Below are 16,787 nucleotides of genomic sequence, written 5' to 3' on the forward strand. Positions count from 1 at the left end.
ACTGGCCTTCTTTAGACTAGTATCTGGAGATCAGCATTTGTGGGTTCGATTACAGGCTCAAAATGGCCAGAAACAAATAACTTTCTTCTAAAATTCGTCAGTCTATTCTTGTTCTGGCCAGCATCCCGGAGTCGCCTCTTCACTGTTGACGTTGAGACTGGTGTTTTGCGGGTACTATTTAATGAAGCTGCCAGTTGAGGACTTGTGAGGCGTCTGTTTCTCAAACTAGACACTCTAATGTACTTGTCCTCTTGCTCAGTTGTGGACCAAGGCCTCCCACTCCTCTTTCTATTCTGGTTAGAGCCAGTTTGCTCTGTTCTGTGAAGGGAGTAGTACACAGCGTTGTACGAAATCTTCAGTTTCTTGGCAATTTCTCGCATGGAATAGCCTTCAGTTCTCAGAACAAGAATAAACTACAGGCCATTCAATTACAGGCCATTTTGAGCCTGTAATCGAACCCACAAATGCTAATGCTCCAGATACTCAACTAGTCTAAAGGCCAGTTTTATTGCTTCTTTAATCAGAACAACAGTTTTCAGCTGTGCTAATATAATTGGAAAAGGGTTTTCTAATGATCAATTAGCCTTTTAAAATGATAAACTTGGATTAGCTAACACAACGTGCCATTGGAACACAGAAGTGATGGTTGCTGATAATGGGCCTCTGTACACCTATGTAGATATTCCATTAAAAATCAGCCGTTTCCAGCTACAATTGTCATTTACAACATTAACAATGTCTACACTGTATTTCTGATCAATTTGACGTTATTTTAACAAAAAAAGTAATTTTCTTTAAAAAAACAAGGAAATTTCTAAGTGACCCCAAACTTTTGAACGCTAGTGTATATATCTACATGTTTTTAACATGTTTTCTCTAAATAAGCTTTGTTGTACAATTAAAGGTCAAATACAGTCAGCAAATAATTGAATGAATTCAGAACTCGTGAAGTTATACCTAGGCTGAATATATGCGTTCCACAACCATATGACCCACTAATCATTTAATTATTTTATCAAAATAGTTGTAGCTGCTTTTTTTGTTTTTGCAATAATCACTGATCTGGCTTTAAGGTCTGTATATAAAAAATGCATTTTTTTTGTTACAAATTTAACCGGAATCATGCATAATGCACGTTCACTAATAATGTAGTAGGCGTTATTTAAAAAATGAACACTATTCTCATAAACAACCTCTCTAGCACAAGCCCACGTGCTAGTAAGTAGCCAGCTAATATCACGTTTAGCCAACTTGGATCTAGGTATAATTTCACAAGCTCTGAATTCAGTTTACAAGGCAAAACAGTTGTTCTGACCACAGCCTTCTGTCCGTCTCCCAACTGTTTGTTCAGCATGTTAGCCTATCCACTTTGTTCAGCATGTTAGCCTATCCACTTTGTTCAGATGTTGAAATCAAGTGGCCAACCATATTTCTCAGAATGAGAACGAGTTGCCGATTCCTTATGTAATTGTTTCATGTTTATTGCACATTTATTAAACAGACTAAATAGCTAGTATAACAATCGTTATTTGACTACAATGCTGCTGGCGATACAGGGTACCGTAAAAACTGAGCATTCATTTTCCAGAATGAATGTTCATTGGTATACCGTTTTAGTAGTGTCTGCTCTGCTCGAAATTTGAAGAGTTCAAACATATACAGGGTATCGTTAGAAATGTTAACTTATTCTCTATTACAGTAAAATAATGTCTCAATGTGTGTTGGTGTCCATATGACCAATTCTGTTGGACCAAACCTCATAAGCAAATAGCAAGTGGAAAACGTTTGTCAGAGAGGAAGAAGTGATCTCTCATCTTTGTTGTTGGGAGTGGTAGAGGGAGGGGCTTGGGAGAAAGAGGCGAAGCGCGCCAAAATCTGTCCAAAATAAACCCAATGCGTTTCTATGCGCTTATTTTGAACCTATTGTCGCCTGTCTTCCCGCCTTTGGGACAACGATTCCCATTGTTAGGGCGGAGACATGAGCAACTCGTCATTATATCCAGATCTCTGGTGTAAATGGGAAGGTGAACAGCACAGAAGGAGCGAACGGAACGAGATCAAAAGACAACATGAACATGGATATAAACGCTCATAAAAACGAAAAACACAAAAAAACTCGAAACACACATTCGAATTTATGGAATTAATTCGATATATCGCCCAGCCCTAGTTAATTTGTAAACATATTATGTCTTCATTTTAAGCCTAACATTTCAAATCAAATGTTATTGGTCACATACACATATTTAGCAGATATGTTTGCGGGTGTAGTGACATGCTTGTGTTCCTAGCTCCAACAGTGAAGTAATATCTATCAATTCACAACAATACACACATATAAAAGTAAAATAATGGAATTAAGAGATATATAAATATTAGGGCGAGCAATGTCGGAGTGGCATTGACCAAAATACAGTAGAATAGAAAACAGTATATACATATAAAATGAGTAAAGCAGTATGTTAACATTATTAAATAAAGTAACTAGTGTTCCATTATTAAAGTGACCAGTGATTCCATGTCTGTGTGTATAGGGCAGCAGCCTCTTAGGTGCAGGCTTCAGTAACCGGGTGGGAGCCGGCTAGTCAAGAAGCTATACATGGTGTCGCAGGGCGTCCATTTAGACTGCTAGCTGGCTGCAATAATTTAATTACTTGTTCAGGAATTAAAGTTTGAAATCCAAACATTGCAGATTGTAAAATTAATGTGCAATACAACAGCATACTAATCAGCTACCAATTGTTGTATATAGGGTAACATGGGGTAAGACGCCCCCCTAAGATCAACGTCTGTTTGCTGACATCAAATACGTTTGGAGAAAAACATTTAAGGTGGATGATGACCATGCTTAGGGTAACAAACTATAAAGGAAAATACATGGCTACAGTTGACAGATTTTTAGTTATTTAATAAAACATGTGACAGGCCTTAATGCCTGGCCATTTTCAATAGTTTTCAGGGCACAACAAAATGCCTCTTCGCCATAGCCACCACAATCAGATATTTTCTTGTAAACTCTCATCCGTTCTTTAGAACGCTGGATAACTGACCCCTAACCCCTATTCTGACCATAACCTAGCCCTAACCCCTATTCTGACCCTAACCTAACTCTAACCCCTATTCTGACCCTAACGCCTATTCTGACACTAACCTAACCCTAAGCCCTATTCTGACCCTAACCTAACCCTAACCCCTATTCTGACCCTAACCCCTATTCTGACCCTAACCCCAACCCTGGCCCCAATTTGAACTCTATTAGCTTATGCTAACTAGCTGTCTAGCATGTATTTCCCCTCAGACTTTCTGCTAGTGAGGTTGCAAGCTAGCTAACTGGGTGCTAGCTAGCTATGCTAGCAGGCGTTAGCTTATGCTAACTAGCTGGCTAGCATTTATTTCACCTCATACTTTCTGCTAGTGAGGTTGCTAGTTAGCTAACTGGGCTAGCCAGTGTCTAAATCACAGCTAGACTTGCTTGGGCCAAGCCACATGAGCAATGGACATTAGACCGGTGGAAATCTGTCCTTTGGTCTGATTTTTGAGAGTTTTAGTTCCAACCGCCGTGTCTTTGTGAGACGCACATGAGGTGAACGGTTGATCTCTGCATGTGTAGTTCCCACCGTTAAGCATGGAGGAGGAGGTGTGATGGTGTGGGGTGCTTTGCTGGTGACACTGTCAGTGATTTATTTGAGAACTTAAATTAACTTAAATAAATTTAAACTTAAACTTAAATAAAGTTGAAAAAAAAAAAAAAAAAAAAAATAGAATTCAAGGCACAGCATGGCTACCACAGCATTCTGCAGTGATACTCCATCCCATCTGGTTTGCGCTTAGTGGGACTATCATTTGTTTTTTTAACAGGACAATGACCCAACCCACCTCCAGGCTGTGTAAGGGCTATTTGACCAAGAAGGAGAGATGTAGTCCTGCATCAGATGACCTGGCCTCCAAAATCCCCCGACCTCAACCAAATTGAGATGGTTTTGGATGAGTCGGACCGCAGAGTGAAGGAAAAGCAGCCAACAAGTGCTCAGCATATATGGGAACTCCTTCAAAACTGTTGGAAAAGCATTCCAGGTGAAGCTGGTTGAGAGAATGCCAAGACTGTGCAAAGCTGTCATCAAGGCAAAGGGTGGCTTTGAAGAATCTCAAATCTCAAATATATTTTGATTTGTTTAACACTTGTTTGGTTCCTACATGATTCCATATGTGTTATTTCATAGTTTTGATGTCTTCACTATTATTCTACAATGTAGAAACTAGTAAAAATAAAGAAAAACCCTTGAATGAGAAGGTGTTCTAAAACTTTTGACCGGTAGTCTACTTTATGCACAGTAGCTTGCGAGGTCATGATGAGTGCTCTGTTGCATTTAGTTATCTAAACTTTCTAAACTTTCTAAGCTTTGAAAACATTCTAAGCTTGGAGCCCTTAAAATACAAAGATTGAAAGTCATTTTTTATTGTAGGTAGTTTGAGTCTTTGTAAACAAACATTGTATAGCTTCAAAATATGTTTGATCTAATGCCGCCTTTTTCAAACGGGACTCCCAGCCATTCCATGTATTTGAACAATTCCAGAGCTAGCACACCTGATTAAACTTGCCAACTTGACTAGGTGAATTAATCAATGTGAATTGACTAGGTGAATTGTCAACTTGACTTGGTGAATTGCCAACTTGACTAGGTGAATTGTCAACTTGACTAGGTGAATTGCCAACTTGACTAGGTGAATTGCCTACTTGACTAGGTGAATTGTCAACTTGACTAGGTGAATTAGTCAAGTTGTGAATTGACTAGGTGAATTAGTCAAGTTGTGAATTAACTAGGTGATATGCCAACTTGACTAGGTGAATTAATCAATGTGAATTGACTAGGTGAATTGTCAACTTGACTAGGTGAATTGCCAACTTGACTAGGTGATTTGCCAACTTGACAAGGTGAATTGTCAACTTGACTAGTTGAATTAGTCAAGTTGTGAATTGACTAGGTGAATTGTCGTCTTGACTAGGTGAATTCATCAAGTTGTGAATAGACTAGGTGAATTAGTCAAGTTGTGAATTAACTAGGCAAATTAATCAATGTGAATTGACTAGGTGAATTGTCAACTTGACTAGGTGAATTCATCAGAATGTGAATTGACTAGGTGAATTGTCAACTTGACTAGGTGAATTAGTCAAGTTGTGAATTAACTAGGTGAATTGTCAACTTGACTAGGTGAATTAGTCAGAATGTTAATTGACAAGGTGAATTGCTAACTTGACTAGGTGAATTAGGTGTGCTAGTTCAGGACAAAATTGTGAAACGTCTGTTCCCAGAGGAGAGGTTTGAAAAGCACTCCTCTCTCAATATATAGATGGTGAGTCCTTGCATCCATAGCTGTGTAACACATTTGGGTTGTGCTTCTCCAGCTCTAATTCACACATGTCCCTCTGTCCCCCCCTGCAGGGAAAGCTGGTGAAGTACTTCAGTCGCCAGCTGTCCTGTAAGGTGAGAGTGGCCTTACAGGAGGACACCACTGAGCTACAGGACTTCCCCCGTCTGGGACACTGGTTCCGTATAGTCAACCTGAGGAAGGAGGTCACTGAGGTACTTTGATTTGCATCTAGTTATCACAATCACTGTGAGAAAAACCTTCCTACAAATAGCCAATGGTCTGCAAAATTTGTGATAATAAAAGTAAAGGGAAAACAATACATTTACATTTTAGTAATTTAGCAGCAGTGTTGGGGTCAATTCCATTTAAATTCCAGTCATTTCAGGAAGTAAACGAAATTCCAACTCCCAATTCCACATTTTCCTCTGAAAATTGAAAAGTTTTGAAGAGGATTGGAATTTGAATTTTATGTGTACTTCCTGCTTACAAGAGCGGTCAGGATGGTGGATCGGACTAACACCTCATCATAAACAAACATTGCTTTCAATTTCTATAAGCCCAACATAGTCTTCTTCCTTTGCCCAAAACACATCACTTCCTGAACCTTCTCGAGTGCTACCTTGTCTCTCTAGCATGCATTGTTTTTACTAGCACTGTCTTTGCTACTTTTATTGATGAAAAGTTTTACTTACTTCAACTCTGATATGTGGTTGTCTATCTTCATTAAGATGAATGCATTAAGTTCAAGTCGCTACGGATAAGAGCGTCTGCTAAATGACTAACATATCTATGACCCCAACCCTGTTTAGACACTCTTATCCAGAGTCACATACAGTTTGTGCATTCGTCTTAAGGTAGCTAGGTGAGACAACCACATACCACAGTCAGTCACAGTAAGCAACAACAAAAATATCTAACAAAAATAAGTAGCTATCAGCATAGTCAGTGCTAGTAAGAAAAGACAAGTGTGGGAGCACGTTTCTGTTTTCCCTGGCCATATGATCTTTTATTTTATATACCGAACAAAAATATAAACGCTACAATTTCAAAGATTTTACTGAGTTTACATGTCATATGAGGAAATCAGTCAATTGAAATCAATTCGTTAGGCCCTAATCTATGGATTTCACATGACTGCGAATAAAGATATGCATCTGTTGGTCACAGATACCTTTAAAAAAAATGGGCCTCACAATGGGCCTCAGGATCTGGTCACAATATTTCTGTGCATTCAAATTGTTATCGATAACATGCAATTGTGTTCGTTGTCCGTAGCTGATGCCTGCCCATAACATAACTCCACCGCCACCATGGGACACTGTTCACAACGTTGACATCAGCAAACCGCTCACCCACACGACGCCATACACATGGTCTGCAGTTGTGAGGCCAGTTGGATGTACTGCCAAATTCTCTTAAATGACTTTGGAGGCGGATTATGTTAGAGAAATTAACATTTAATTCTCTGACAACAGTTCTGGTGGACATTGCCGCAGTCAAAATGCCAATTGCATGCTCCCTCAACACTTGAGACATCTGTGGCATTGTGTTGTGTGACAGGGATGTAAACTCATTTGTGCACAACATTTGAGAGAAATAAGATTTTTGTGCACATGGAACATTTCTGCGATCTTTTATTTCAGCTCATGAAACGTGGGACCAACACTTTACATGTTGTGTTTATATTTTAGTTCAGTGTATAATCTAAAATACCTGATCTTATATCAGCATTCTCTGATACTCTTGGTAAATACAGGTCCAGGGCTATCAAACTCCATTTCTGTGTGTGTTAGTTTGGGCGCATGTGTGTTAGCCTGGGTGCCAGTCTGTTTCTACTCTCTAGCCAACTCCTGATGGAATCATCATGACAATGAAGTAGGCAGAAGCACAAACAGATCTGGGACCAGGCTACTTGTATGTGTGTTCTGTAGGAGATGGGTCCAGGCGAGGTGACTCTAGAGGGGCTGTTGGAGATGAGTGATGAGGAGGTGTGTGAGGCCATGGAGAAGTTTGGAGCCAACGACGAGGAGTGTGCCCGGCTCAATGCCTCTCTGACCTGCCTAAGGAGGGCCCACAAGTCAGGTAGGAACCCTACACACTTGGAGGGAGAGGGAGGAAAGGTAGACAGTGGGGACAAGTCAGGTATTTGTTTAACTTTCATTTAACTAGGCAAGTGTGTTAAGAACAAATTCTTATTTACAATGACGGCCTACCCCGGCCAAACCCATGCGCCACCCTATGGGACCCCAATCACAGCCGGATGTGATACAGCCTGGAATTGAATCAGGGACTGTAGTGACACCTCTTGCACAGCGACGCAGTGCCTTAGACCGCTGCACCACTCGGTAGGGCCCCTAACACATGCCGTCTCTGAGGAAGGGAGAGAGGGAGGGAAGAAGGGAGGGGAGAGAGGAGGAGGGCACTCTGGGACGTAACTGACTCCTCTAGGTTGTTATTGCCTGAGTTCATGGGGAGTTTTCAGTTAGTGCTTTATACAGTAGCCTTGTATTACTATCGCGATCTCGCAAACTTACATAAAAATAAAACCATCCTAATATTGAGTTGCACCCTCCTTTGGCCTCAGAACAGCCTCAAGTCGTTGGGGGATGGACTACACAGTGTTGAAAGCGTTCCACAGGGATGCTGGCCCATATTGACTCCAATGCTTCCCACAGTTGTGTCAAGTTGGCTGGATGTCCTTTGGGTGGTGGACCATTGTTGATACACATGGGAAACTGTTGGGCGTGAGAAACCAAGCAGCATTGCAGTTCTTGACACACTCAAATCAGGGCGCCTGGCCCTTACTACCAAACCCAGTTCAAAGGCACTTAAATCTTTTGTCTGGCCCATTCACCCTCTGAATGGCACACATACACAATACATGTCTCAATTTGTTCTTAACTGACTTGCCTCGTTAAATCAAAAAGTTGACATCAATTATGGATCATAGCTTTCACCTGAATTCACTTTGTCAGTCTGTCATGGAAAGTTCCTAATGTTTTGTACACAGTGTGTTTCACTACAAGCAAAACATATTTATTTAAGCTCACGATATCAGGATGGTAGTATGAGGTTATCTGTACCTGAGCTCTCCAGCCCTGTTCCCTGAGAGCAACCGTCCTACAGGCTCACGATATCAGGATGGTAGTATGAGGTTATCTATACCTGAGCTCTCCAGCCCTGTTCATGGAGAGCTACCGTCCTATTGATTTGAACTCCAACACTAATCTTGTGCACTTGATTCTAATAATTAGCTGGTTGATAAACTAAATCAGCTAAGTTACAGGAGGGTAGCTCTCCAGTAACAGGGTTGGAGTGAAAACCAACACAAGGGTAGCTCTCCAGGAACAGGGTTGGAGAGAAAACCAACACAAGGGTAACTCTCCAGGAACAGGGTTGGAGAGAAAACCAACACAAGGGTAACTCTCCAGGAACAGGGTTGGAGAGCAGTGGTGGAAAAAGTACCCAAATGTCATACTTGAGTAAAAATAAGATACCTTAATAGAAAATGACTCAAGTGAGTCACCCAGTAAAATACTACTTGAGTAAAAGTCTAAAAGTATTTGGTTTTAAATATACTTAAGAATCAAAAGTAAATGTAATTGCTAAAATGTACTTAATTATCAAAGGAAAAGTACAAGTCTAAATAATTTTAAATTTCTTATAATATGATATAATTTATTTTAAGCTAAGCAGATGGCCACATTTTCTAGTATTTTTTTTTTTTTAACAGATAGCCAGAGGCTTGCTCCAACCCAGACATAATTTAAAAATGAAGCATGTGTTTAGTGACTCCGCCAGATCAGAGGCAGAAGGGATGACCAAGGATGTTCTCTTGATAAGTGTGAAATAGACAATTTTCCTGTCCAAGTACTTTTGGGTGTCAGGGAAAATGTAGGAGTAAAAAGTACATCATTTTCTTTAGGAATGTAGTGAAGTAAAATATTAATAGCAAAGTAAAGGACAGATACCCCAAAAAAGCTACTTAAGTAGTACTTTCAAGTATTTTTACACAAGTACTTTACACCACCTGATCTATACAGTTCATGAGGATTTTTCATGAACTGGTGAATGCCGCCATCTGCTGACCAGATTTAGCAACACAGTATGAAGTCAATATAGCCTGGATGCCTGTCTCATGACATGACACATTGAGGAATGAAGGGGTGGAGATACAATGACTGGTGGGATTGAATCTGTTGACTCTGCTAGTCTATTCTGCTGTGTTAGTGGAAAAGCCTGCACACCTTAAGATCACTTCTGTAGGTCAATTGCACACAAATTATAACTGAAATTTGACTTCCGCTTTTAACCCAACCCCTCCAAAAGACACATGCAGGATTTGGCTGCAACCCTGGGCGCCCAGGAAGCTGTTGTGGAGGGTTAAATGCCTTGCTCAAGGGCACAACGACAGGCAATGGCATCTTGAATTTGATAACAGCAACCTTCTGGATGCCAGCTCACTTCCTGACAGATTTGTCCTGTCTGACCTGGGTTTCAAACTGGTAACCCTCCAGTTGCTGGCTTGCCTCTCTAACCGCTAGGCTGCCTGCTGCCCCGTGGGTTTCCAGCACCAGGTTTTAACAGGGAAATATCTAAGAGTTAAATGATCCATATTGAGTTATTAATTGCTCTTGCCATTATAGGACAAATGAAGCTCTCTGCCCTCGTATACTGTAACAGCCACTTTTAGTACCCTTTACCTGTGACTGTGTGACATCCTTACAGTAGTCCCCTCGTTCCTCTCCATGGGTGCATCTCAATAGTCTCCTTGTCTCATTTCCTTTATCTCCACTGATGACAATGGAAACCAAATTATTGTACGGCATCACAAGACATTACACCATTTTGCTTTCACCTGTCCAGTGTTTTCAGATCAGTATAGATGAAGGGAGGATATGAGGAAAGGAGGCTGCTGCGGATGATTGAGATGCACCCTCCCAGCATACAGAGCATGTAGCCCGTTAGCATTTTGTCCAATAGGGGGCAGCACAGACCACATGTTTATTTTCAGAACTAAACAGTCTAGTGTTGTAGTGTTGCTGGCTGAGCAGAAGGGGACAGTAGACCATCACAAAACTAGGTTTAATGTGTGTGTCAACCCCCCTACACACACGTTCATTCATTCCCACCAGATGTGTCTCTTAGATGAGTCACTGGGAATACTTTATGTTATCAAGCCAAGTTGAGAAGAGTTGTATTTGTCGGTGCAGTGTTCTCCTCGTCACGGTCATAGTACACAGACCGGGAATATTTTTTCTCCATATGAAAAGAGAGCAGATGTTGCTTTAGGGAAATGTGTCCATGTACCAAACTGCTGTCAGATAACACAATGTCCCGTCAGTCCCAACCTTCATCTTACGGCCACTTCCCTTCCCTGCTTTGATTCTACACACAGCTAACTCCAGTAATTATAATAATAATGAAGAACTTGTTCTTAACTGGCCTACCTGGTTAAATAAAGGCAAAATAATAAATAAAATAATAATAATGGATTTATAAATCTCCTTTCTACCGACTGAGCTGCTCAAAGTGCTTTACATAGTAAGGGGGGGGGGAACTCACCCACCACCAACTTGTGGCACCCACTTGGGTGATGCACAGCAACCGTTTGCCAATTAGGAATGAAGGGTTGATTGAGTGGCCATGATGGAATGGGGCCAGGTTGGGAATTTAGCCAGGACACCGGGGTTAACACCCCTACTCTTGCGACAAGTGCCATGGAATCTGTAATGACCACAGAGAGTCAGGACACCCGTTTAACGTACCATCTGAAAGACAGCACCCTACTCAGAGCAGTAGGCAGGTTCATTGCAGCCTGTGGGTGTTGAATAGGCTCTGGGCTACACACGCACACACACACACACACACACACACACACACACACACACACACACACACACACACACACACACACACACACACACACACACACACACACACACACACACACACACACACACACACACACACACACACACACACACACACACACACACACCTCTGATTTGGTGGACAACATGTCAGTTCATGCTGCAAGAACTCTGATAGGTTGGAGGACGTCCTCCGGAAGTTGTCATGATTACTGTGTAAGTCTATGGAAGGGGGTGAGGACCACGATCCTCCTAGGTTTTGTATTGAAGTCACTGTTCCCAGAGGAGGACGGAAGCTAGCTCTCCTCCAGCTACTGTAGACCTTCACACACACACACACACACACACACACACACACACACACACACACACACACACACACACACACACACACACACACACTGGTCTGGCCTGTGTGTCTGTTCCTAAGGTCTGATTAGATTGTAACCAGTAGCTGATTGGCTGCTGAGTTCCAACTTCCTCCAACGGAGACAGCCCGGAGATTGGACACCCATACAGAGTCCAGTTGGGTGTTTGTGTGTGTGCCTAGTTGTAGTTGTTCCAACCAAACCTAATAGATCACACACACACATACACATAGGCTAGGCCTGTACATCAGTGGCGGTTGGTGCCGTTTAAGATGAGGGAGGACAAATTTATTTTTTGTGAGCACGGCTTTATTTGTATAACAGCATATTGGATGACTGTCATTCATATTCCATTCAACCAGCTCAATGTAACATCAATGGGTGTAGGCTACTACATCATACTAACATTTTCCCTATACCCATCGGGAGGTTGCTAGAATATAGCCTATGAATTAAAGTTAACAACGTAGGTGCAGACACGTCGAGAGAAAAATTTGAGTAATCAAGGTGACAGACATTGACACATTCAATACCGCCTTGCACACTCTTGCCTGCATCTAGCTGATCTAGGGTGTAATAATTAGTCCAACAGTTGCAAACATAAGTTTCTATTTCTACAAATTCAGGTATGTTTTTCAACAGAATAGGTCAAATGAATACACCCCTAATCACAAGCGAAACACAGTTAAATTTCACAGCAGCCACATACAAACAGCATTGTCCCTTTGACCGTTGTATAATTGCTTCTCCCATCTACACGCTCTCCTCTTCTCACCTTTTCCCTTCGCTTGTGGACCTCAGTGCACAACATATCAGCTGTCTGTGACCAGGCAAAAAATAATAATCCAAGCCAAACCTTCATATCATAACCGCTAACCTCTACACACAACCTACATTGTTGTCACCATATTAGCTAACGTCATAGTCAACATACCTACTAGAACTAACGTGTTAGTAAATCTGCTACAATCATGCAGTACAGTGTAGTCAGCATGCAGTTTGGCAGTTACACGGGTGGGCCCTGGTGGCAATAAATTATTAAAACCAAAAGCTTATCTTGACTTGGAAGAGTTAAAGTGTTGGATAGACATAGCCAGCTAGCTATCATAGCATCCCTCTCTGTTTGAGCCAGGTGTTTGAGTAGGCTAAACTAGCTAGCTGCATTCTCTAGCTAAGAAAGTGAAAACAAATAAGAGTCAACTACTCACCACATTTGATCCACTGCAGTGCTAGCTAGCTGTAGCTTATGCTTTCAGTACTAGATTCATTCTGTGATCCTTTGATTGGTGAACAACATATCAGTTCCCTGTTTGAGCCAGGTGTTTGAGTAGGCTAAACTAGCTAGCTGCATTCTCTAGCTAAGAAAGTGAAAACAAATAAGAGTCAACTACTCATCACGTTTTATCCACTGCAGTGCTAGCTAGCTGTAGCTTATGCTTTCAGTACTAGATTCATTCTGTGATCCTTTGATTTGGTGGACAACATGTCAGTTCATGCTGCAAGAGCTCTGATAGGTTGGAGGACGTCCTCCGGAAGTTGTCATGATTACTGTGTAAGTCTATGGAAGGGGGTGAGGACCACGATCCTCCTAGGTTTTGTATTGAAGTCACTGTTCCCAGAGGAGGACGGAAGCTAGCTCTCCTCCAGCTACTGTAGACCTTCATTGCATAACAGTGTGTTTTAATCAAATATTTGGTGAATATATTTAGTGTAGTTTTATCTGAAAATAATAACTTTTTTAATGTTTCAGTATTTTTATTTTTATGAAATTCACTGAGGAGGACCATCCACTGCTGTACATAAAACAGACCAAAGCCAGCCCAATTCAGCCCAATTATAAATGATATAGTCATGCATAACATGGATAGCTAAGAGTTGTAACTCTGTATTGTACAGACAGATACAGATACAGATATAGATACAGTTACTGCTCTCCTCAGTCATCCTGCTTCTCACGGTCAGCAAAGGGGTTGGCCTCATCCCCAGCCCCAGCATTCAGACTCATCCCCAGCCTCAGCCTCATCCCCAGCCTTCATTCTCATCCCCAGCCTTCATTCTCCTCCCAAGTCACCAGCATCCAGCCTCCAGTCTCAGCCTCCAGCTTCATCCCTAGGCTCATCCCCATTCTCCAGCCCCAGCCTCATCCCCAGTCTCCAGCACCCTCCTCAGCCTCCAGCACCCTCCTCAGACTCCAGCCCCATCCTCAGCCTCCATCCCCAGCCTCCAGCCCCAGCCTCATCCCCATTCTCCAACCCCAGCCTCATCCCCAGTCTCCAGCACCCTCCTCAGCCTCCAGCCCCATCCTCAGCCTCCAGCCCCATTCTCCAGCCACAGCCTCATCCCCATTCTCCAGCCACAGCCTCATCCCCATTCTCCAGCCACAGCCTCATCCCCAGTCTCCAGCACCCTCCTCAGCCTCCAGCCCCATCCTCAGCCTCCATCCCCAGCTTCCAGCCCAAGCCTCCAGCTTCATCCCCAGCCTCCAGCTTCATCTCCAGCCTCCAGCTTCACCCCCAGCTTCCAGGTTAATCTCCAGCCTCAACCTCCATCCTCATCCCCAGCCGCCAGCCTCCAGACTCATCCCCAGCCTCCAGACTCATCCCCAGGCTCATCCCCAGTCTCAGCCTCCAGCCCCAGCCTCCAGTCCCAGACTCATGCCCAGCCTTCAGTTTCAGTCCTTTCTTTAAACCTTAAGAGAGAAAATGACCACCACTACACTCTGACACTCAGCCCCCACTTTTAAATATGACATTTGCAGTGTGTTTTTGTATTCTCTGAGAGGAATGGGTCCGTGGGGAAGATTATTCATGGTCCTCTATGGAGGCCTGTCTTTGTAACTCCTACGCAGATCATGAATATGCAGAATATTCACATGAAAAAGTTTGAATTGTCACAGTATTTTGTAATGACTCTTAAAGCCATTGCAGACTTTGTTGCACTTCTGTTATTGGAGAAGCCAGTGACTAATATAAACTTTGTTGTGTACAGGATTTGTAACCTCACTTGGACTCTTCAGCTTGAAGTGTCTCCACCCACGCAGTAGAATTGCTACCTTTTTGGTGGCATAGCTGGCTAAGACATTGTGGTGTGTTTGCGAGACAGAGGTCTCGAGTTCCAGTCTCTGTGTGAGCTGGTGACAGAGGAATAGATACGTTTACTCAGGTATGGCTGCATCCTTCACAGTTGCATCCATAACAACGTTTTTGAGGTCAATAGAAAAACGTAACGTGCGACATGTGATTGTATATTGAGGAGTGAGACATGTGATTGTATATTGAGGAGTGAGACATGTGATTGTATATTGAGGAGTGCGACATGTGATTGTATATTGAGGAGTGAGACATGTGATTGTATATTGAGGAGTGAGACATGTGATTGTATATTGAGGAGTGCGACATGTGATTGTATATTAAGGAGTGAGCCATGTGATTGTATATTGAGGAGTGAGACATGTGATTGTATATTGAGGAGTGAGACATGTGATTGTATATTGAGGAGTGAGACATGTGATTGTATATTGAGGAGTGAGACATGTGATTGTATATTGAGGAGTGCGACATGTGATTGTATATTGAGGAGTGAGACATGTGATTGTATATTGAGGAGTGAGACATGTGATTGTATATTGAGGAGTGCGACATGTGATTGTATATTGAGGAGTGAGCCATGTGATTGTATATTGAGGAGTGAGACATGTGATTGTATATTGAGGAGTGAGACATGTGATTGTATATTGAGGAGTGAGCCATGTGATTGTATATTGAGGAGTGAGACATGTGATTGTATATTGAGGAGTGAGACATGTGATTGTATATTGAGGAGTGAGACATGCGATTGTATATTGAGAAGTCAGACATGTGATTGTATATTGAGGAGTGAGACCAGTGATTGTATATTGAGAAGTGAGACATGTGATTGTATATTGAGGAGTGAGACATGTGATTGTATATCGAGGAGTGAGACACGTGATTGTATATTGAGGAGTGAAACACGTGATTGTATATTGAGAAGTGAGACATGTGATTGTATATTGAGGAGTGAGCCATGTGATTGTATATTGAGGAGTGAGACATGTGATTGTATATTGAGGAGTGAGACATGTAATTCACTTACAGTAAATGAGAATTTCAGCTATTAAGAACACTTTCATTTAAAGTGTATATTAGAATAGTTTATTGCTTTAAAAACAAATGCAAGGTGATTGTGGCTTTCACACAGGTCTTGGTTCGTATTTCAACTCACAAGTTGCTTCAGCGTTGAGTCATATTGTTTAAGCTAGGATCTTGTCAGTTAGTCCCTCTGTGTTGCTCCAATGTACACCCATTATTTACCCAGCATGCCCCTCTTCAGTAGCCCACACACACTCAACACATGCATGCATACAAGCGTGCATGCACACTCACTGTAAACCAAACATCCTGCCTTGTCCTTACTAATAGTGTTGATCTTGCCTTAACGCTGAGAGCTAAGTGTTCATGAGAGAGACAAGTCGTGCCCGGAATTCTCAGACTCAGTATACATCCTCACTCATCTTTTCATCATTAAAAAGACTGGCCCAGCGCCTGCCCTGCCTTAAGACTGCAGACTTACACTCACAACTAATTGGCTTCAAATGCCATCTGTGAGTATAGAAAGAATTGGAGATGAGGAGAGGACAAGAGAGGAGAGGACAAAAGAGGAGAGGAGGACAAGAGAGGAGGAGAAGAGAGGACTGGACAAGAGAGGAGGAGAAGAGAGGACTGGACAAGAGAATAGAGGACACGAGCGAAGAGGAGGAGAGGAGAGGAGAGGACAAGAGAGGAGAGGAGGAGAAGAGAGGAGGGGACAAGAGAGGAGAGGAGGAGAGGACAAGAGAGGAGAGGAGGAGAAGAGAGTAGGAGAGAAGAGTAGGGCAGAAGAGAGGAGAGGACAAGAGAGGAGGAAAACAAGAGGAGAGGACAAGAGAGGAGAGGAGGGGACAAGAAAGGAGAGGAGGAGGAGAGAGTTGGGGACACGAGAGGAGAGGAGAGGACGAGAGGAGTAGAGGACAAGAGAGGAGGAGAGGAGAGGACAAAAGAGGACAGGATAGGAGAGGAGTAGAAGAGGCCAAGAGGAGGAGAGAAAAAGAGGAGAGGACAAGAAGAGAGGATGAGAGAGGAGAGGAGGAGAGGACAAGAGAGGAGAGGAGGAGAGGGCA

At 42.4% G+C, this 16,787-nt stretch overlaps 1 protein-coding gene across 4 annotated transcripts in view; it reads left to right on the top strand.

Annotated features, from left to right (window-relative positions):
- Window positions 1–16,787, top strand: part of LOC129826660 (kinase suppressor of Ras 2-like) — a 130,057-nt gene that overhangs the window by 6,094 nt on the left and 107,176 nt on the right. For all 4 annotated transcript variants that reach the window (XM_055887627.1, XM_055887630.1, XM_055887628.1 and 1 more), the window contains exons 2-3: window positions 5,442–5,582; window positions 7,302–7,452. In XM_055887627.1, the coding sequence (XP_055743602.1) occupies window positions 5,442–5,582; window positions 7,302–7,452 (292 nt within the window). The remainder of the gene's footprint in view (window positions 1–5,441; window positions 5,583–7,301; window positions 7,453–16,787) is intronic.

The sequence above is a fragment of the Salvelinus fontinalis genome, chromosome 28 (assembly GCF_029448725.1).
Source record: "Salvelinus fontinalis isolate EN_2023a chromosome 28, ASM2944872v1, whole genome shotgun sequence".
In the NCBI taxonomy this organism is placed as follows: Eukaryota; Metazoa; Chordata; class Actinopteri; order Salmoniformes; family Salmonidae; genus Salvelinus; species Salvelinus fontinalis.